Below are 23,384 nucleotides of genomic sequence, written 5' to 3' on the forward strand. Positions count from 1 at the left end.
ACCTTAGATTGTACGCCCCTTGAGGGTTAGGGACTGATGTGAATATACAATATATATGTAAAGCGCTGCGTAAACTGATGACGCTATATAAGTACCTGAAATAAATAAATATAACCTCTGTATGCTGGTGTGCGGTGTGAACAGTGTTGTGATGCATGGTTACAATGGATTGCCACTGTTTACTTCTTTTTTAACTTTATTAAAATGCCACAAAATAACATTTCCTTCAACTTTATGCAATGCACCTCAATGCAGTGCTATGGTGTGAACAGGGCACATAGAAAACAATTGTTTTGTCTGCATTACGTTGATCGATGCAGATCAACACACCTGGTGTGCACGAGCCGTGAGAAATGCTTTCTCCTGCCTGCAGAAGGCTGATGACAATATCTCAGCGCAGGCAAGATCTTTATATCTCGGACTCGACATTGCGAAGGTATCAATCTGCCTTGGAAATATTATTGCACTGTTAGCATGTATTTCATTTCATAATTGAGACTGAACATTTTAGAGTTTACCAAAAAACGTTTATGCCATTTTTTTTTTATTTAGCCAGTGATATTTTTTACATTGTATTGATATTATAAGATGAAATCAATTTCTTTCCACTGGAACGAGACCCATATTAGGCTGATTTTTGTGTGCAGTGCTGATTGGTGTGCAGTAGTTGGGGGTTTTCGGACCCGCTCTTCTCACACAGGGATGCTGTCGTGGAAGGGATTCTGGATTGGGCTAAAGGACAATCACAATGAAAAAAAAAAAAGCAAAACCTTTAACCATTTAAATACATAGCCTGTAATACATTTTCATGACCCAGCTGGAGCTGTGTTAGTCTAACAACTAACAGTAATGCAACACCGGACCCACATTTCATTTCATTTCATATCACAACAGATAGAGCTTTCTTTCGATGGTATACAATAACCACTGGTTTATTTTTCTTTTTTATTATGTAAAGAAAAATAAGAGCAAAAACTTGAAAAAAAACCTGTTTTTTTACTTTCTGTTAAAATAAAAATGCCATAACAGTAAAAACACCCCTTTTTTTGGAAAGTAGACAGCTCAGGTGGATGTAAATTTTTGCACAATGTTTTGGAAATGAAGAATAGTGGTGGTATTTAGGAGGTTAAAACATGGAGATTGGTAATGAGAAATGAACACAGAGGAGGAAGGAGAAGAATGGGTTAATGTATAGGTCAAATACAGTGGGAGCAAGGAGATGAAGGGGTTAATGTGCAAATGTGCTGGGGAAGGGGTAATATACAGGTCACATAGAGAGGGAAGCTGGAGTTCCGATGTTGAGGAGAGAAGGAAGGTATGTGTGAAAAGGGTTAAAAAATATCTGTTGTTGCCGTGATCTGTGTTCTGCTCTGGAACTAATGAATGATGTACAGGGTCTGTGAACCAACATTGACGGTGTATTTATTTGTGATCACAGTCATTAAACGGTGCACTTTCTGCTTGATGGTGCTTTATCCAGTGCTGTTTAGAAATGGCGGTGGGCAAATACCCATCCGTAGCTTCACTGCTGAAAAATGTACAGCGGTTGGTAAATGGTTAAAGACATATCTTCAATTGGTGTCATTTATATACTGTAAAGCTACAGATGGGCTTTAGACTGTACGATTTCATAGAAATCATTTTAGCCTTTTTAAAGGGGACTTGTAACATTACATTCATTGCTCCCTTCAGATGAAACCAGACAGTGTCTAACTCAGGGTCTCTCAATTAGGGTTCCATGGAACCCTATGGTTTCTCCAAAGGTTTCTAGAGGTTCATTGAGCAATAAGTAATTTCTGCCTCTCAGATAAGTTCCCACTGACACCATTGATCTTTTTAGCTATATATAAGGAGGTCATTCTTCCCAATGAGCACTAATGTAAGGTGCATTCTTCCCATGGACCATCACACTAATGTATCATGAGTTGTAGATATAGTATCTTCTAGCAGGGGTTCCCTGAGACTGGAAAGGTTTTTCAAGAGTTTTTCTGTGTTGAAAAGGCTGAGAAAGGCTGGTCTAACTCAGGGGCATCCTTAGGGTTGGTGTCACCCGGTGTGGTAACACATGGAGTCACTCCTCCAGAGGTGGGCAGTCCCTGTCGTGCACACACAGTCTGGCTCTTCCCCTTCTTGTGTCCCCGTTGCTCCGCCTGGACTGGTGTTGCAAGATCAGTTAATCCCATATAGGTTGCAAACCGATGATCCCCGCAAGATGGATCGGATCTGCGGATTGTGGAGCTTAATGGATCATTTAAAAATGCTAACACTATTGTAATGTCAGCAGTACTTTTGTGGAGTTACCTGCCTGCTAAATCTTTCACTGGTGGTATTAAAGGTGCCCCTGGATTACAAATTCTGCAATGATTGCAATGCTAAGCTAACCTAAAAATAGTGGGCCACAAATCTCACCTTTAAAACTCATTAATGCCACTGCACTCTGGTAACCTGAGTGTTATTGCAACAGTGCATCATGGTGTGATAAAGCATGACTGTTTTTCGGTGTGCTGCAATACAAAAATTGTGGTAGCCACAATTTTATGTTGGTTCTGCACAGAGAACTCAGGTTTCCAGCTCTGCACAGAGAACTGAGCGATCAGTTCTCCCCCTCCGCTCTGAGCAGAGAGCTGTGACTGTCAGTCACCAGCTCTCTGCTCTGCCCCTCCAGTGCTCACTGGAGCGCTGGGCTGTGGAGGAGGCGGGAGCTGCTGGCTCAGTCTCCCAACAGCCAGGTGCTAGTCCAGGCTTCTGGGCGGATCCCAAACATATGGTTGAAATCTTTTCAGAGCCTGGACTGGCTGTGTGAAGTCAGCTGACAGTGGGCTTTAGCAGAACAAACTGTACTCCTGTGATCTATAGGAGAAGTAAAGCCAAAAAAGTTTTGGCTATACGTTAATGCACCACAATGGACCTGACTAATGTGAATAGGCCCATATCCTTATTCTCCAAAAATAATACATACTCACCTTTGCTCAATGTCCCTTTAATCTATTTTTTGTGAAATTGCTTCTATTGTGTTCTTTATGTTCTTCTGATGTTCTTTTTTTCCCACTCACTACTCTATGTTTGGAATGACCAGTGCACCTTAGATGTTGTCATGTGTGCACCGTCCCTAGTTCATTTCAGAAGTGAACAAAAGATGGTGGCTATGTTCCTACATACAGTGAGACCATGAAGAACGAATGTACCCACCTTCTAACAGGAAGTCAGATTGCTGCTGCTGCAAAAAAAAAAGATTTGGAGGAGGTTGAGAACAATAGAAGGAACATTTTTGATTTAAGAATACATACTTGAATAGATTTTTTTTTACCAGAGTTTAGTGTCACTTTAAAGCAGATCTAAACTGATCGATTTAACAGTTTCAAAAAACAAGTAGGCCCATTTCAAAAGGGTGATCCATCTGTGATCCATCTTCACTAGGCCTCACTTAGCAATGTCCTTGCAAAGTCCCAGGAGTATTACATTCAGACCTTGGGAGGTATGTAAATTACCTTCACCCAGGGCTTATTTTTCTCAGAGAATAGGTACAGGAACTCCCCCCTTCTGAACCACCCCTTGTCTCTGCCCCCACCAAACCTCTAAGCACTGTCCCTTGGTTTCACCTCCTATTCACCTCCCAGTACCATCCCTTTTAGACTCATTTTCCCAGCAATAATGGACCCCCACAACAAAATACCAACCCAGCAACATTAGACTTCCAGCAGCAACAAAAGATCTCTAAGCAGCCAGCAACAATAGACCTCTCCGTCAACAGTAAATCCCTCTCAGCAACAACAGATCTCCGAGCAGCAAGCAACAATAGACCTCTCCCTCAACAGTAAATCCCTCTAAGCAACAACAGATCTCAGAGCAGCCAGCAACAATAGACTTCTCCCTCAACAGTAGATCCCCCTCAGCAACAATTGACCCCCAGCAACATAAAAACTCTCTGGCAAGAAAAGATCTCCCACCAGCAGCAATATATCCCCCACCAGCAACAATAGACCTCTCAGAAGCCAGTATCAATAGACCCTCCAGCACACCCCAGCACTCCTTGTCAATACATACAATAAGTACTAGAGGTGCAGAAACTGCATTCTCCCTGCGTTCCCATTGAAAAAAACCCTGCCTACACCTATAGCAAGGGCATTATTAAATTTATTTAGAGCAGTACAGTTTGTTTTTATTTACAAACAACCCTTATAATGACAGTAATCCTCTTTACAGCATTGCCGAAGCCTGCAGAAGATCCTATGCAAATATTGACATACTTTGTGATGCCAACGATTTACTGATTAGCTTACAGGTGAGTAGGGAACTTTGGTGTTGGGGAGACCCCTGGACACTCCATTCTACGAGGGGCATTCAAGTCTTAGCGGTACTTTTTACTTTATATATTAAAAGAACAAATTTCAGGGAGTGGAAACTGCATTTATTTTTCAATATACTCCCCTGGTACATTAATACACTTAACCCAGCGTTTAACTAATATGTGGAAAGCTTTGGCATAGAAAGATTTGTCAGTACACCTGAACCATCCTAGGACAGCCTGTTTCACTGCGTCACAATTGTGTTCACCGTCCCACAGAAAGATTTGTCTCTTGTGCAATTTCACGACAGGTTATGTGTTAATTATCCAGGATCAGGCATTCCACTCACTGAATGTTCACAAGAATGACTGCTGTGGGCTGGGAACCACCACGGCTGGGATCATCACTGACGTCCATTCAAATGTCTTACTGCGGCTCATCACCGTAATGTGCTTGAAGTCTTCTGTAGATATCCATGGCTTTTACGCCTTCATTCACAAGAAACATCATCACCACACGCTATTCCATGCACGCACTAACACTGTTGTCTGCCATCTTGATTAACGGTCTCTGGACTGGCCTGCGACTTGTGCGTCGCCTGTCGGTAATAGGACACACTTACCATGCTAGCATCCCTTTTCATACCTTTGTAAATTGGTAAAAATATTTACTACAGAACCAAATTCTGACGCTCTCATGAAGCCTAGGTCTACTGATAGCCTACCTCTATGAAAAAAGTGCAGAAACAACAGGTAATAAAGTGTTTTTTTACAAATGTTTTTAATAAAAGGCTGCGTTTTACACCTTTTTGATAGCGATGGTTTGGGGCTGCCATCTAAGTGAACCTTCCATTTTCATATGATGTCAGCTAGTGATATTAAACCCTCAGATTTTTAGCAGCTGATTTACTTACATACTGAGTATGCAGCTTCTTTGTCTTTTCAGCCCTGTTCACATCTAGCTATTGAAGAGTGGCACGGTTTTAGCACATTTTTAAATGTGCCTTTTTTGCAGCATTCTTGGAGCAGCACCATTCATTTGAAAGTTGACTCTCTGCTCCAAAAATGCACCAAAGTAACTCCTGTACCTTTTTTCTAGCTGACTTTGGCATGTTTTTGGAAAGCGTGTTTTTGAGCATGTTGCGCTCATTGTGTCACACAACAAAACACCTGTTTCATGTTTGGAATGCCAATAATGATAATGGCATCAAAATACACGTCACATTGTTTTGCAGCAATTTTACCACATTCCAGAATTGGGGGCAATTTTTCGATTCTCCTAGAATGCCAAAATGTGAATGGGGAATTAATCCTTGCGCATAAGCGGGTGCCCTGATCACTGTCTCAGGTTTTATATTTCAGGGCAGCTCCTTTCTCTTGCACCATCCTGTGGAGCCACGCTTGTATGCAGGGACTAGCAATGTGTCTCCCTACGTTATGAGCATCAATAGAAACACACAGCCCCATGGCCTAAGATAGCAAGGCCACTCCCCTGCTCCACCCTCCTCCTTCTTCAAACTAACTGATTCCAGACTGCACTGTCCACTGTTAACTCTTTCCTGCGAAGAGTAGAATTTCAGAGGAGCAGCACTGAGAGTGCAGGAGCCAGCAGCATTGATCGTTGTAAACTACAATGGGTAAAAATTTGACCACATAGTTTATTGGAGAATGTTTATTTTATTGTGCTCAATGTATTAACCTGTTGCTGATCATGTAACACATATGTGCAGCAATAAGGGCTTGTTCAAACTTGACTTCTGCCAAAACGCCCCTATAGTGTTTGGCAGGTGTTAGACAGGCGTTTGTGGAGCATTTTTAACACTCTTCAAACGCTCCCCAAATGCCCTATACGTGTTTTTGAGGCATTTCATAGCCATTTTCCAAGCGTTAAAACTGCACCATAAATGCCTATAATGAAGATAATGGTATTAACGCCTCGCAAATGCCTGCAGGCGTTTGAGGAGCATCACCATAGATTTGAATGGCAGGCGTTGAAAGGCTTCAACTCCTCCTGACTCAACATGAGGCATCAATTTTGCTGCGACGCTGATGCTTCAGTGTGAACAGCACTGTGTGCTGCCATGTGTATAATTTTCATAGGCATTTGAGGAGTGTTAAAAACGCCCCTCAAACGCCTGCAAAACGCCTGCTTACAAAGCTAGTGTGAACTTAGCCTAAGGCTGGACAGCTTTAACACCCATATGCTGCACATAAGTGTCAAAGGCGGTCCAGGTTTCTGTGTTTCAGACAGCTCCTGGTCTCTGGTTATGATCAGCAGCCAATGGGGTGGCCTCCCGATCATGTGACCACTGCAACACCTAATTGCAGCAATCATGAAGGGGAAGTTTTTTCTGCCCCCTGACTTAAAGATCCAATGAAAGGGCCAGTGGGTGGATGTGGGAAGGAGTTAAAGCATATCTTTGGTCAAAATGTAAAATCATATATGAATTTCCACATTGTTTTTCAATTTTTTTCTAACCTACACTTATTAATCTGAATGAGTTCAATGACAAAGCATGTTGGGGTGGAGTTTGTGACAGAGGGTGAGTATTAATGCCAGGTGGCGAGCCCAGCCTCAGTATAGAGGCATTAAAGAGAGGTTGCGGTGAGCTGTTAAAAGGGAAAGTGAACTCCAAGTTACCACACATTGGGGTTAATTTACTAAAACTGGGGAGTGCAAAATCTGGTGCAGCTCTGCATAGAAACCAATCAGCTTCCAAGATTTATTGTCAAAGCTTAATTGAACAAGCTGAAATTGGAGGCGGGCCCCTTTGGGAACGTGCGTGTGCATGAAACACATCAAAGAGAAGCCTACTTGCTGACGTCACGGCGCCGAGTCCATGCATGGTCCAGCGGCCATCTATCTGTCTTTATTAAGGTACGTTCTGGTGGCCTTTGATCGGACCCATGGTGAGGAACGAGTGAAGGGTGCTGTCAGCTTAGAGTGATACTACAGACCTGTTTTTACCAGATTTCTGGTGAGTGCATTTGGGTGAAGGAATTTTACGGAAGAGTTGGCACAACTAGATGCATGTCACTGGTCTGCGCATCCATTGAAGATTGTGGACTATTTGATTTCACACAAACTGTTTATATTTATTTGGCACTAAGCACTTTTTTGTCACTTGAATTGGTGTTTGCTGTATATACGTTGATACATATGATATATATTATTATGATTATTATTATACAGGATTTATATAGCGCCAACAGTTTGCTCAGCGCTTTACAATATAACGGGAGACAATACAGCAACAATACAGTTCAATACAAGAGGGATAAGAGGGCCTGATCCTGGGAGCTTACAATCTAGGAATACAGGGTACTAAGCACTAATGTTCTTTGGGTTTATGATGCTGCTTTTGAGCATGTTTTTTTCACTGGATGACCTATGTTTGGAACATATTTATATAGGTATTGATTTCTATTAAGTGTTTTTAACGCTGCACTGTTTGTTATTTATTTTGTTATTGGGTTGGTTTTGTGCTAGCAGCTCTCTGGTTCCCAAGCACTCGCTACCAGGGGCGGACTGACCATTCGAGCACTCGGGCACTGCCCGAGGGCCCGGGGTCAGTAGAGGGCCCCATGAGATGCCCCTGGTACCTTTTTTATAGGCTTTTTTGAGTTTGGGCAAGGACACAGGGGCCCCATGATCCCCTATTGCCCGGGGGCCCCATGAGATGTCAGTCTGCCCCTGCTCGCTACACCCCTCTTTCGTATTGAAGTTTGAAGCTGATTAGCTACCATGCACAGCTGCACCAGATTTTGCACGCTGCAGTTTTAGTAACTCAACTCCAATGTTTTACTTAGAGCTAACAAGTGCTAGTAGTTTTATGTAAGTGCAATTTTATCTTTTCACATTGAGCAGTATTAAAATCAAATCTTCAAAACCTGCTGACAGGTAGGGTTTTTATAATGAAAGACCTTAGTGTTCTCTACTGCCTAGTGGTCTCTCCTGGCAGGTCAGCAGTAATGTAATCTAAGCTGTGCATGCGCAATTTGACTACATTTGCAGCAAAAAACTCTGTGCCGTGATAAAGCACATGTGCGGGAGTGATATCACCGTGCCCTGGCCATTCAAAATGGTACAAGCTCAGATGAAAGTCTGGAAAAGATGAAAGTGCCTGGGACCTGCTGGAAAGGTGACAGCTCAGTGCTGGTGGTAGATGTTTGACAGGTAAATCTGCCATAATGTGCTAATATTCAGTGCATACTAGCACATTATGGCATGAAAAAAACCATAGGAGTGTTTAATACTACTTCAGAAAGTTGTGAAGTTATTTTATGCTATGTGCGATTCCTTTCTGCGTGTGATTTACTCCGTGAGGATGTGCTAAGTAAAGAAGTTAATACAAGGAACCTGACACCTGGCATCTTGCATTGCTTCAAAACGGGAAACTCCTATTTTGAGAAAAAGCAGATTGCCTGTCTTGAAAGAGGAAGACAAAAAAAGAGGGGGTCAGATAGATTACCATCCTTGGTAGAGTTATTCTCATGTGTTGAGTTTTACGATGATGATGAAGACTTGGAACATTGTTCCCACTGTGCCTGACTTGAAGGAATTTTGATACTTTTATGGCACTGTTGGGACTTTAGTTGTTTTGTCACATTGTTTCTCTTGCACTGTATAAAGCTTCTAATGTACTCCCTGGTTATCTCTCACTTGGACTACTGCAACTCAATCCTCATTGATTTACCTTTATATAGGCTAATCCTCCCTTCAGTCCATTATGAATGCTGCTACCAGACTTTTCCACCTTACCAACCATTCACTGTCTGTTATCCTTCTCTGCCGATCGCTCCCTTGGATTTTGCTCACTCAACAAAATTACTAACAACATACAAAACCATTCTCAACTTTGCTCCCAGCTACATCACTAGACTAGTCTCAAAATACCAACTAAAACATTCTCTTTGTTCCTCCTAAGATCTCCTGATTTCTAGTTCCTTTGTTGCCTTCTCCCATGCTCATCTCCAGAACTTCTACAGATCCTCTCCCACCTTATGGAACGCCCTACCCCAGTCTGACTATCTCCTACTCTGTCCACCTTTAGGTGATTCTTGAAAACTCTTTTCTTTAGAGAGGTCTATCTTACTTCTACCTAATAGTTGACCTTTTATCTTCTCCATCAGCTCAACCCCCATAGTTATTACCTACACTCATATATATTTGTCTTCATTGGGGATTTATATATCGGATGGAGCAGCTTATTTTTGGGGCCAATTCTTAGGGAATTTTTTTCTTTTCAGAGTGGTCTATCTTACCTGATAGCCAACCTTTTATTTTCTTTGTTAGCTCATCCTGCGTAGTTATTACCTTTTTTATGTCGTAACCCTTTCTTTTAGAATGTAAGCTCTAATAAGCAGGGTCCTCTGATTTCTCTCGTATTGAATTTATTGTAACCATACTGTCTGTTCTCATTTTGTAAAGCGCTGCACAAACTGCTGTCGCTATAGAAATCCTGTATAAAAGTAATAATAATAAAATCATATTTTATTATTGTTATTTTATTTTGATGTTTGTATGCTGTATGTTTTTGATATACACTCATATATATTCATCTTCATTGGGGATTATTATATATCGGATGGAGCAGCTTATTTTTGGGGCCAATTCTTTGGGATTTTTTTTTTTCAGAGTGGTCTATTTTACCTCTGCCCGATAGCCAACCTTTTGTTTTCTCCATCGGCTCATCCCCTATAGTTATTACCTTTTTTATCATGTAACCCTTTATTTTAGACTGTAAGCTCTAATGAGCATGGCCCTCTGATTCCTCTCATAATGAATGTATTGTAATCATACAGTCTGCCCTCACTTTGTAAAGCGCTGCGCAAACTGCTGTCGCTATAGAAATCCTGTATAATAGTAATAATAAAATCATATTTTTATCATTGTTATTTTATTTTGATGTTTGCATGATGTATGTTTTTGATATACACTCATATTAACCCATCTTCTTTGGGGATTATTATATATCAGATAGAGCAGCTTACTTTTGGGGCCAATTCTTAGGGATTTTATTTTTTTTTCAGAGTGGTCTATCTTACTTCTACCTGATAGCCAACCTTTTATTTTCTTTGTCGGCTCATCCCACATAGTTATTACCTTTTTTTATCACGTAACCCTTTCCTTTATACTTTAAGCTCTTATGAGCAGGGCCCTCTGATTCCTCTCGTATTGAATTTATTGTAACCATACTGTCTGTTCTCATTTTGTAAAGTACTGCACAAACAACTGTCGCTATAGAAATCCTGTATAAAAGTAATAATAATAAAATCATATTTTTATCATGATTTTATTTTGATGTTTGTATGATGTATATTTTTGATATACACTCACATATACCCATCTTCTTTTTTTATATACACTCATATACACCCATCTTCATTGGGGATTTATATATCGGATGGAGCAGCTTGGTTTTGGGGCCAATTCTTGGGGAATTAATTTTTTTTTTCAGAGTGGTCTATCTTACCTCTACCTGATAACCAACCTTTTATTTTCTCCATCAGCTCATCCCCCTTAGTTATTACCTTTTTTATCACGTAACCCTTTCTTTTAGACTGAAAGCTCTAATGAGCAGGGTCCTCTGATTTCTCTCGTATTTAATTTATTGTAACCATTCTGTCTGCCCTCATTTTGTAAAGTGCTGCGCAAACTGCTGTCGCTATAGAAATCCTGTATAAAAGTAATAATAATAAAATCATTTTTATATCATTATTTTATTTTGATGTTTGTATGATGTATGCTTTTGATATACACTCATATATACCCAACTTCATTGGGGATTTATATAGCAGATGGAGCAACTTACTTTTGGGGCCAATTCTTAGAGAAATTCGTTTTTTATAAAAGTAATAATAATAAAATCATTTTTATATCATTATTTTATTTTGATGTTTGTATGATGTATGTTTTTGATATACACTCATATATACCCATCTTCATTGGGGATTTATATAGCAGATGGAGCAGCTTACTTTTGGGGCCAATTCTTAGAGAATTTAGTTTTTTTTCGGAGTGGTGATATATATTTTATCAGAGAATGTTTATTTTATGGTGCTCAGTATGTTAAACTAAAAATGCTGAGGGTTTAATACTACTTTAAATATTAATGATAGGAAAGAAGAGACGTGCATCATTTATATAGAACAGAATAGAATAGAATTGAATAGAATGTATTCAAAATGTAAAAAATAAAGTATCATTTATAATATATAATGTCCAGAAAAAGGAATTTAGGTTGAAGAGTGTCCCTGTGAGTCGTGGAAGTATGAATGAGTGGGAAGTGTCATGAGGTGAGTACACTGACCTGGTGGAGAAGGAAGGATCGTGTACATGTGAAGGGATGCCGGGGATGCCTCCTTCTCCTCCTCCTCCTCCTGCTCCAGTATCAGCGCTCAGAGCGCCAGGCTGAGCAAGCTGTAGACCATCCTGATCCACGCTCTAACTGGTAAGCCGCCAGACTGCTGGCCGTGTGCGCGCTGCGATTGGCTGGCGGTCAGACTACTCCCGGAATCTGATAGGCTGCGGGCTGCTGCCCGTCTCCTCCATGCTCCTCCAGCTGAGTACCCGCCCCTTGGCTCCTAATTGATATTACTGGAGTGTGAAAGCATCGTCCGGGCTGCAGTCAGAGGCTGGCAGGCTGGTGCTCGGCAGCAGCGCACAGTTGGAGGAGCTGCACAAGGCAGCGCGAGCATCCGGGACTGTTCCCAGGCATGGCTGTGGACTGCTGGAACTCCTAGTGAACCCATGAGAACAATACACAGACTGCTCGGGCGGCACATGAACACTGTCCGTCCGCCACTGCAATAACTTCAAGCACATACACAAGAGTTCTACAATCGCTGGCAGCAACTCCTGGCCACCAGCGCTGCATGCACCATGGTTCTTCGTCTCTGGCACCTTGCTTGGATTACACTTGGCTTCTGGCTCGCTCTATTTGCACACATCGGGGAGGCACAGACAACGAAGGAAGGTAAGGGGGGGGGGGGACAAGGTAAGGCAGTACAGATCACTGGGGGGGGGGGGCAAGGTAAGGCAGTACAGATCACTGGGGGGGGGGGCAAGGTAAGGAAGTACAGATCACTGGGGGGGGGGGGGGGGGCAAGGTAAGGAAGTACAGATCACTGGGGGGGGGGGGGCGGCAAGGTAAGGAAGTACAGATCACTGGGGGGACAAGGTAAGGCAGTACAGATCACTGGGGGGGGGGGGCAAGGTAAGGCAGTACAGATCACTGGGGGGACAAGGTAAGGCAGTGCAGATCACTGGGGGGGACAAGGTAAGGCAGTACAAATCACTGGGGGGGACAAGGTAAGGCAGTGCAGATCACTGGGGGGGGGACAAGGTAAGGCAGTGCAGATCATTTGGGAGGGGGCAAGGTAAGGCAGTGCAGATCACTTGCGGGGGAAAAGGTAAGGCAGTACAGATCACTTGGGGGGACAAGGTAAGGCAGTGCAGATCACTGGGGGGGACAAGGTAAGGCAGTACAGATCACTGGGGGGGACAAGGTAAGGCAGTACAGATCACTGGGGGGGACAAGGTAAGGCAGTACAGATCACTGGGGGGGACAAGGTAAGGCAGTGCAGATCACTGGGGGGGGACAAGGTAAGGCAGTGCAGATCATTTGGGAGGGGGCAAGGTAAGGCAGTGCAGATCACTTGGGGGGGACAAGGTAAGGCAGTACAGATCACTTGGGGGGACAAGGTAAGGCAGTGCAGATCACGGGGGGGGGGGGAAAGGTAAGGCAGTACATTTCATGGGAAGGGGGGCAAGGTAAAGCAGTATAGTTCAGTGCTGGGGGGGGCAGGGTTGGCGGTACATTTCATGGGAGGGGAGGACAAGGTAAGGCAGTATAGTTCAGTGTTGGGGGGACAGGGTAGGTGGTACATTTCATGGGAGGGGGGACAAGATAAGGCAGTATAATTCAGTGTTGGGGGGGACAGGGTAGGCAGTACAGATCAGTGTTGGGGGGGGGCAGGGTAGGTGGTACAGGTCAGTGTTGAGGGGGAGAGGGTAGGTGGTACAGATCAGTGTTGGGGGAGACAGGGTATGCTGTACAGATCAGTTGGGGGGGAGACAGGGTATGCTGTACAGATCAGTGTTGGGGGGACTGGGTAGGCAGTACAGGTCAGTGTTGGGGGGACTGGGTAGGCAGTACAGGTCAGTGTTGGGGGGACTGGGTAGGCAGTACAGGTCAGTGTTGGGGGGACTGGGTAGGCAGTACAGGTCAGTGTTGGGGGGACTGGGTAAGAGTACAGAACACAAGTGGGACAGGGTAGACAGTGAAGATCCATGGAGTGGGGACAGGATAGGCAGTAGAGATTAGTGTGGGGCACAAGGTAAGGCAGTAGGGAACCCATGTGGGGGGCAAGGTAAGGCAGTAGGGAACCCATGTGGGGGGCAAGGTAAGGCAGTAGGGAACCCATGTGGGGGGCAAGGTAAGGAAGTAGGGAACCCATGTGGGGGGCAAGGTAAGGCAATAGAGATCTGTGTGGAGGACAGGGTAATGAAGTAGGGAACCCTTGTGGGGGATAAGGTAAGACAGTAGAGATCAGTTGGGGGGTGGGGGGCAAGGTAAGGCAGCAAAGATGGGGAGGGTTAAGGTAAGGCAGTAGAGACCAGTGTGGGGGGGAGGGCAAGGTTAGGCGGTAGAGATCAGTGGAGGGAGCAAGGTAAGGCAGCTGCGATTGGGGGACAAGGTAAGGCAGCAGAGATGGGGGGGATGGACAAGGTAATATGCGGGGGCACAGTAAAGTCTCATAGATCTGTGGGAGATCAGTGGGCATGGTAAGGCAGCAGAGATCAGTAAGTAGGTGGGGGTCAAAAAGTATGGTAGTAAACATGGGGGGGGGGTAGTAAGGCAATAGGGAAGACTTTGGGGACACAAGATGAGACAGTAGAGATGAGTGATGAGACAGGGTAAGGCAGTGGAGATGGATTGAGAGAGGACAAGGAAAGTCAGTAGAGATGAGTTGGGGGACAGGGCAAAGTTGTCACTGAGTGACAGGGAGGTGCAGAGTTAACAGTCTATTTTAGTGCGGACAACTCTGTCTGCACGTCATGGCAAGAAATTGCAATGACTATGTTTAGGGCTGTCCCCCGAGGAGTCTGTTGTTCCGTTCTAATCACAATGATCTTTATTTATCATGTTTCCCTTGGGGATGCACCAGCATGAGAAGGAAAGCACAGAGCAGTGCAGTTTACACATTTGATCAGTGGTGTTTTTGGAGTGCCCATAGCAGACACAGGGTTCTGGATGTGACTTGTGGGATTCTGTTTATCAGAGTGCTAGCAGTCAGGAGGGGAGCTCAGAGGTGACATCTCAAGGCTTGATTCTAGGGCATCTGATGTCTGCAGAGAAGTAAAGTTCCAGGCAGAGTCTATAGAAGGAGAGGGTGATCAGCAGAGCCTCATGGTTTGCACAGCAAAACTTCATTTGTCATCTTCTCTACACTTATCACCTTGTCCTTCCTATCAGGACAATATACACAATTCCAGCAGTGCTAGATGGGCAGATCAGCACTTTTCAAGGCAGATGGTTGAAGGGAAAGTATATGTCTTTGTTTCCATACACACATCTAAGTGAGTGTTTTTATGCCAGTGGCTGTGTATATATATAAATCCTGTATAATAATAATAATTAGGCGGACTGTATGTCTGCCCAGTGGCAGGCAGAGTCACCAAAGGGCTTCTGTGCAAAAATAATGTTTGTCATCCCTCGCCATTTAACTACTAACCAAGTATGAACACTTACTCACTGCGTATATAATAGAGAGATAATGGGTAGCCATTGTAATTACTTGATAGAGAATACCAGCTCAATGGTATGAAAAGGAAATGTAGGCGTATATGGCAGACCGGGTCTACCTGACAGCACCCAGACAGGAATACATCTAGTTTAAATGGCCCTTAAACCCCAGCGGGCCTCTAAGTCCCAGAGGGCCCTTGTGCAGCTGCACTGTCTGCAAAAATGGTTAGTCCTCCCTGTCTGTGTCACTTACTATTACTCAGCTTAGACATAGGATGGAGCTTACTGCAACCCACTGAGGCTTCTTTAGAAGACAAAGAGCAAGCCATAGCAGCCAGTCAACAATCACTGTTCATTGATCTGACAGCCTCAAGCTGGTGATTGTGGCTAGTTGCTATGGGAGATCACACTTTACACATCATCATTGCTCTTTGCTTCATTTGAAAAAAAGCCAATTATCTGTAATACAGACATTTTTCTTTTTTTGTAGACCTTTAGGAATCATTATTATTATTATACAGGATTTATATAGCACCAACAGTTTGCTCAGTGCTTTACAATATAAAGGGAGAGAATACAGTTCAATACATGAGGGTTAGGAGGGCCTGATCCTGGGAGCTTACAATCTAAGAGATAAATGAGATTTTGATGTGACATTTTTTAAATGCAATATAAATAGTCAAGGGAATAGAGTGGTGTTGTGGTGCTGAGAATGTGTGTGTGCCTTGGGGTTGGGGGGATTAAACTTTCAGCAGAGTTAGACAGCAATAAAAGCTCAGTAGATCGATCATGCGGTAGGACTTGGGCACTTCATAAGGAGCACTGTCTAGGTGTATGAGTGGCTTGCAGAATGAACATTGCCCCCAGAGTCGTGTGAATGCATTATGCAGATCACAGCTCAGTGTCAGCAGTGAATGATCCAGCCAAACAGGACACAAAAAGCTCATCCGACACGAGATAAGGATAGACTGCTGCCTATCCTGGAGCAGGTTTCTAGTGGTAGTCCTGGGAATTTGGATTTGAGCAGCGAGATCAGTCTCCAGTGCTTGGAGGCAAAACATATCTATTTCTTCTCCTTCTGCTTGAATCCACACGTCTCATTGTAGAACCATTACACCCAGTAAGTGATGCAGAAATCTGTGCTGTGGGGTACTACTGCCACACATACTCAGCCTAAGCAGTGGTAATCGAGGGCCGTCAACTTCACTGTGGAACAGCACAATATATCAAATTTTAATGTAAGCTAATTATGCACACTTATTATTCATTCTCTTACATGCAGATGCAAAAACAGAGCAAGCAAGCGCCGATGTATATTTAATATCCCCAAGAACAGTGTGCTTTTGCTATTCTAAAACGTCACATGTACATGTAGAAAAATAAGAGGGATTGCCAACGCCATAGCGTTCCTAAATAGCCAAAATAAAAAACGAAGGATCCTGAAGATCTACAGACAAATGAACAGTATTTGTTGGTTTATTGCAGGTGTGACCCCCAAACAGTGTTTATTTTAAGCCTAGTACAGTGCCAGAGCCTTAGCAGTGCCTAATTACCTCATTTACCGCCTGATTCCCAAGCATGATTTCAGGTGTTTAGGCCTTTTCAAGCAATAATATACAGGCTGACGATGATTAAATTCATTTGTTGTTACATCATAGAAGAAGTGAGCTTCGGAATATGGAATGTGAGGGAGGTGAAAGTGTGATCTTAAAGAATGTCAACCTCAATTTCACAGATAAGGTCTGGCTGTGCTTCAGCTCTCTGTGTGGTATGTTTTGTTAGAGGGATGTTTCCAGATGTAGTAGTAGATCGCAGTGTGTCAGTAGCAGGGACAGTACATCTCACCGACTGGTGTGCTCAGGACTTGTGTGCTGGGTTTAGCCAAGGGCTTAGCATTCTCATCAAAAGCAATGTAGTGTAGAGGTTCCATATTATGGCAATGCATAGCTGGATCACAGAGCACTTTCGGTAAACAGTAGTAGAAAACAATCCATTAACTGCCTTAAAGCTACCGAGGAAGAATGTGGACTAGAATAATTAGACTGTGGCTACGTAAATAAGCAGTTAGTGACTTCTTACTATAGTGACTTCTTATTATACAGGATTTATTATACAGGATTTATATAGCACCAACAGTTTGCTCAGCGCTTTACAATATAATGGGAGACAATACAGCAACAATACAGTTCAATACAAGAGGGTTAGGAGGGCCCTGCTCCTTGGAGCTTACAATCTAAGAGACTTGCCTGTTCATTGGAATTAATAAACCCTTTCTATATTATAAAGCAAATTTGACTTTTCATCACTGGGAACTATGAAATATCTGTATTTTGGATTCTACTTATTATTTTGTCTGCTTTACATCAAATATCATTTTTTCTACAATGTATTATGCAGAAAGGTATGCCTTAATGCCTATAGATATACCCACAGTACAGTTTTAGTTCTATGTTGTTTATGTGGTGCTGAAAGGCCCAGTATATTTAATTCTCCAGGACCAGTTTCTAGGTATCACCTATGGAGAAAAGAACACATGTGGTTAGTTTGAGGAACAGTTTCTAGGTATCGCCTATAGAGAAAATAACACATTTGGTTAGTTTGAAGACCAGTTTCTAGGTATCGCCAGTTGAGTAAAGAACACATGTGGTTAGTTTGAGGACCAGTTTCCAGGTATCGCCTATAGAGAAAAGAACACGTGTGGTTAGTTTGAGGACCAGTTTGTAGGTATCGCCTATAGAGAAAAGAACACGTGTGGTTAGTTTGAGGAACAGTTTCTAGGTATCGCCAATAGAGAAAAGAACACGTGGTTAGTTTGAGAACCAGTTTTTAGGTATCGCCTATACAGTAAAGGACACGTATGGTTAGTTTGAGGACCAGTTTCTAGGTATCGCCTATAGAGAAAAGAACACGTGTGGTTAGTTTGAGGACCAGTTTCTAGGTATCGCCTATAGGGAAAAGAACACGTGTGGTTAGTTTGAAGACCAGTTTCTAGATATCGCCTATAGAGAAAAGAACACGTGTGGTTAGTTTGAAGACCAGTTTCTAGGTATCGCCTATAGAGTAAAGGACACGTATGGTTAGTTTGAGGACCAGTTTCTAGGTATCGCCTATAGAGAAAAGAACATATGTGGTTTGCTTGAGGACCAGTTTCTAGGTATCGCTTATAGAGAAAAGAACACCTGTGGTTAGTTTGAGGACCAGTTTCTAGGTATCGCCTATAGAGTAAAGAACACGTATGGTTAGTTTGAGGACCAGTTTCTAGGTATCGCCTATAGAGAAAAGAACACATGTGGTTTGTTTGAGGACCAGTTTCTAGGTATCGCTTATAGAGAAAAGAACACGTGTGGTTAGTTTGAAGACCAGTTTCTAGATATCGCCTGTAGAGAAAAAAACACGTGTGGTTAGTCAGAGGACCAGTTTCTAAATATTGCCTATAGAGAAAAGAACATGTGTGGTTAGTTTGAGGACCAGTTTCTAGATATCGCCTATAGAGAAAAGAACACGTGTGGTTAGTTAGAGGACCAGTTTCTAAATATTGCCTATAGAGAAAAGAACACGTGTGGTTAGTTTGAGGACCAGTTTCTAGGTATCGCCTATAGAGAAAAGAACACGTGTGGTTAGTTTGCCCAAAACTTTCTGTTAAAATCAGTATTTATAATATCATATTATCGAAAATGTTTCCAGAATATTTTCTGAAGTAACAATCATGCATTACTTTCAGAAAGAATGTTTCCCCAAGTGTTTTCTAATATGGTAATTTTGCTATGCTTTTTTTTCTGTATGCATATTTGTTGTTTTTTGTTTATTTGGGGAAGAAACAAAGGAACTCAAATATAAAATGTTGATTGTTATGACTTTTCTTGCAGTTATTTTGCTGGATTCCAAAGCACAACAGACAGAATTGGAATGGATCTCTTCTCCATCCAGTGGGGTAAGACTTCTACCAAACAATTCTGAAAGAAAGCTGAATTTCATGCTCCACATGTTCCAAGCAAATACTAGATTGGCTTAGGAACCTCAGAATGCTTTAGAAACATAAAGACAGGGGATTTAGCTTTTAGAGACTTTTTAGACACCACAGAAATGAGACAGACTTCGGCATAATAAAGCCTTTTATTGAAAAGGAAAAAAAATGTTCTGAGAAGGTTTAGTCTAAAACTGTATGTACAAATTTGCCTAGATGTGTATTGATTTTGCATGTCAAAGATGTGTCAAGTGTGGTCCTCGCATAATAGCAGGGTTTTACTGGGGTCTACACCTTGTAATAATGTGCTTAAGTAGCTGGACATGAAATAATTATCAGTAGACGGAGGATTACATATCAGACACAGTCATCTCAAAAGAAGTTTAGCGTGCCCGTTAGAACACAACACAGAGGAAAAGAAAGTTACTTTCTATAATATTTTCTTTATTTCTTAAAATGTTACTTTATTTTATCTTCCTGTCTGCTTATAACTACTCATAGCTGTTAATTTTAAGTCAGTTGTGGACTTTTCTAATAAAGCTTTGTATAGACTTTTCACTCAAACAACATCAATGTAAACATAGCCTGTCACTGTTGTAGATTCAGCCATATTTAAATTTGTAGTAAAACTTTCAATAACAGCATGACTATACATATGATACACTGTGAACACATTCTAGAGCATGTATGTAATGTCCTCCAACTGTGGGATGAGTAATTAGCAGAGTTTCTGGATTTACTATAGTTTGATCTAATTGCAATGGAAATTCTGAGTCACCAGCACACTTCTGGGGCTTTAGGCCCTGTATGGTACCGTTGTAGACTTTTGTTGAAGAAAATGCTGTAAATAAATGAAATGTTTATATATTCACAACCCTGCTCAAAGTTCATACATGATTTATTTTTCACAGAGTGGAAATAAGCTATGACTAGTATAACAGACGTACAACATGCAGCAAAAATGATCTGATTGAAATATGCTCTGCAGAATGCCATACACCGTAGTATAAAAGATATGTAGAAATAAAAAATGTTTGACATCACAAAACAGTTGCAGGTGGTGTCAAGAGAAGCAATCGCTTTTTGTAATCCTAATCTTGTGGTGATTTATTTTTACCCTTTTAAATAAATAATGAAAAACTAATTTCCCTGTTTAAAGTTTACTTATTTGTGTGTTCCATGTATTTATATATAATATGCAGTTATTATAAGTTAGTATTTTTAGTGTCCTCAGAATTTTTATAACTTATTACAGTTTTAAAGGGCTCTCAAATATTGTATAATAGATAACCAGGATAAGAGACAAATGTTTATCTTGCCTCATGGCTTACAATTATAAAGCGTTCCCCAAGGTTATGTAACAAAAACGAGGAAAAAAAGACTATGCGAATTATGACTTGCAAATATAACATGTTATTCAACATTATCTACCAAAAAGCAGGACAAGGGCAAGAAGAACCTTGTGAATTATTGCTTAGAGTTATATTTGTTACTGATATTTGAATAGGAACTTCTTTTGCGGTATTGCCTTGTGCTACAAAACATGTTTTTTCTTAGCCAAATGTACCATATTTTGTCATTATGTTATTTTGTTCACTTAAAAAAAAAAAATTCTATATCCTTCAGAATAAAAGATGTGCAGAGCATTGTGCACTCGTGGTATTATTGCAGTAATTTGCTACAGAAAGTCAATAACTTCCGCATTAAAGCCATTATCATGAGATACACCCCTACAGTGGATATCAGTCTAGTAAATCGGCAATTTACAAACACGCAATATACAAAATGCCACTTTGTATTTGTAGTAATGTCAAATTTAGTAAGCCATTTTTCACACTGCAATATCTTTTCTACAAAAATAGAAATTGTGACTAAATAAGGTAATGCAAAGTGCAGAAGCTCAGCCAAACAGAATTCATATTTTCTTAGTCTGAACTGATAAAATAATATCTGATTGGCTGCCAGTTGCTATTCTAAATTGTGCCAAGTTCTTTATTGAATAAGCCCATATGTAATATAAAAATGGCGTGCTGTGTTATCAATGACAGTAACATAAAGCAGAACATTCATTTTATACATTATAATTGTCTCTGCAAAATGTCTTCCAAAATGACCCTCTATCTGAAATTTCTGACTCGCTGTGTGAAATTGGCCCACTATATATTGATCGCTGAAAGTCCAATATTTCATATGTCTACCATTTGGGGGGCTACTTCCAACAAATGAAAAATTATTTTGTACCGTGTTTTGTGCCAAGGTTAATTCACCTCTTTTTGATATAAAGATATGCACTTAATCCTTATTTGTATATTATGCATGTAAGTTTCATCCTGGAATGTTGGAAAATAATGGTGCCTTTGTTACATTCGCTGATATTAGTTTCATCTATTTTCAGTGGGAAGAAATCAGTGGATTGGATGAAAATTACACACCAATTAGAACTTATCAGGTATGTCAGGTCCTGGAACCCAACCAGAACAACTGGCTGCGGACTAACTGGATTTCAAAAGCCAATGCACAAAGGATTTTTGTTGAGTTAAAGTTCACATTAAGGGATTGTAATAGTCTTCCTGGTGTACTGGGAACCTGCAAGGAAACGTTTAACTTGTATTATTACGAAACAGATTACGATACTGGCAGAAACATGAGAGAAAATCAATATGTGAAAATAGACACTATTGCCGCAGATGAAAGTTTTACCCAAGGAGACCTTGGAGAGCGAAAAATGAAACTTAATACAGAGGTTCGGGAAATCGGACCTCTCTCAAGAAAGGGATTTTACCTGGCATTTCAGGACGTAGGAGCCTGCATTGCCCTGGTTTCAGTAAAAGTTTACTATAAAAAGTGTTGGACCATTATTGAGAATTTGGCCATCTTCCCTGACACTGTTACTGGCTCTGAATTCTCCTCCTTGGTTGAAGTAAGAGGGACTTGTGTCAGCAATGCAGAAGAAGAGGCGGAAAATTCTCCCAAGATGCACTGCAGTGCTGAAGGTGAATGGTTGGTTCCCATTGGAAAGTGTATCTGCAAAGCAGGATATCAACAGAAAGGGGACACATGTGAACGTAAGTAACAATTTTAAAATTTATTTGATATCCTATTAGCCTGTTCACTTTTGCCCATGATGCCTTCTTTTAAGAAATTACTTGTTAGACTAACAAAATCAGGCTAAAGAAGTATTTTTTTTTTTAAATTGTTTGGATATTGTATTGAGTTTCTTACAATTAAATTTACAGAACATGTTGGCAATTAAACTTGGCTGATAAGGTAGATAATATTCATTTTTACTTTAGTAAACCCCCTTCACTTATTAATGTAACTGACATTAGGTAAAAATGGTGAGCATGGATTCACAAATTAAAAGGTAGACTTGAGTGCGTCATTTAGTAGAGGACTCCGTTTCTCCTTAGCTGGTGCTCTATTCTTGTAAGCAGTGAGAGTTAGGAAATCTAAAAAAGGTATCTCCTGAATATGTCAGGGTGAAAAAAACCTTTCTGTGGCCCAAACTTCAAAAAATAGACCAACACATGGACTGCTAAATTTTGCCTTTAGGGTCCAAGAATTCCAGTTCTTGTTGCAGAAAAATACTCTAATTTTGAGCTTCTTTTTTTACTACCGTTTAGGAGCGTTTCCCTTTTTATTGACCAGAAAACCGCTCTCAAAAACGCAAAACAGAGGTGTTTTTTTTTTCTGTCTCTAAACACTGAGCTTAAAATGTGGCTCTAAATAGAATAACATTAGTTGCTTCTACAGGCAATTGCTAAACTTTTCTAGGAGCGGTGTTATTATAGGGGTTTATTTACTAAAGCTGGAGAGTCCAAAATCAGACTCCCTTCTGCATAGAAACCAATCAGCTTCTAACCTCAGCTTGTTCAGTGAAGCTTTGGCAATGAAACCTGGAAGCTGATTGGTTTCTATGCAGAAGTGAGTCTGATTTTGCACTCTCCAGCTTTAGTAAATAAACCCCTTAGAGTCCATTTAAAATGCTTAAGAGGCGTTTTGCCCAAATATTTTTGATTCTTTTATAGAGATGTTGCATTACATTATAGAAGCTCTTTTATATTTTGTATATGCATTTTATGCTGTTAAAAACATGCAAAAAAAAAGTCCAAATTTCACCGCTGTTTCTGTAACCAGAAAACATTATTTAAATTGCCATTGCTAACTCTTTCGCCACAAAATACCACTGTGGTGACTCGGTATCGTCAATACTTTGAGTACTTAACCTGCAACACGTATGTATTCCAGGACCTGGTTCACACTGATGCGATTTCTGAAGTGTTCTAGAACCCATGGAAACGCATGACATGAGTTTCTGTGGAGGCTGTTCGCATATATGTAGCGTGAATCCAAAGCAGTTTGAAAAAGAGTCCTGTACAAGTTT

At 41.3% G+C, this 23,384-nt stretch overlaps 1 protein-coding gene and 1 long non-coding RNA gene across 9 annotated transcripts in view; one reads left to right on the forward strand and one right to left on the reverse strand.

Annotated features, from left to right (window-relative positions):
* Positions 1 to 527: 527 nt before the first annotated feature.
* On the reverse strand, positions 528 to 11,814 carry LOC149470379 (uncharacterized). Its single transcript, XR_016309174.1, has 3 exons — positions 11,599 to 11,814; positions 3,190 to 3,217; positions 528 to 732 (listed from the first exon to the last, which is right to left on the reverse strand). It is a non-coding gene; the product is annotated as an uncharacterized LOC149470379 (long non-coding RNA).
* A 77-nt stretch (positions 11,815 to 11,891) lies between these two features.
* Positions 11,892 to 23,384, forward strand: part of EPHA7 (EPH receptor A7) — a 272,280-nt gene continuing 260,787 nt past the window's right edge. For all 8 annotated transcript variants that reach the window (XM_089665376.1, XM_089665379.1, XM_089665380.1 and 5 more), the window contains exons 1-3: positions 11,892 to 12,264; positions 18,903 to 18,967; positions 21,396 to 22,065. In XM_089665376.1, coding sequence (XP_089521502.1) covers positions 12,171 to 12,264; positions 18,903 to 18,967; positions 21,396 to 22,065 — 829 coding nt within the window. In that variant the 5' untranslated portion in view covers positions 11,892 to 12,170. The remainder of the gene's footprint in view (positions 12,265 to 18,902; positions 18,968 to 21,395; positions 22,066 to 23,384) is intronic.

This window comes from Staurois parvus, unplaced genomic scaffold, assembly GCF_062004578.1.
Source record: "Staurois parvus isolate SC_StPar_1 unplaced genomic scaffold, SC_StPar_1.0 ptg000048l, whole genome shotgun sequence".
Classification (NCBI taxonomy): domain Eukaryota; kingdom Metazoa; phylum Chordata; class Amphibia; order Anura; family Ranidae; genus Staurois; species Staurois parvus.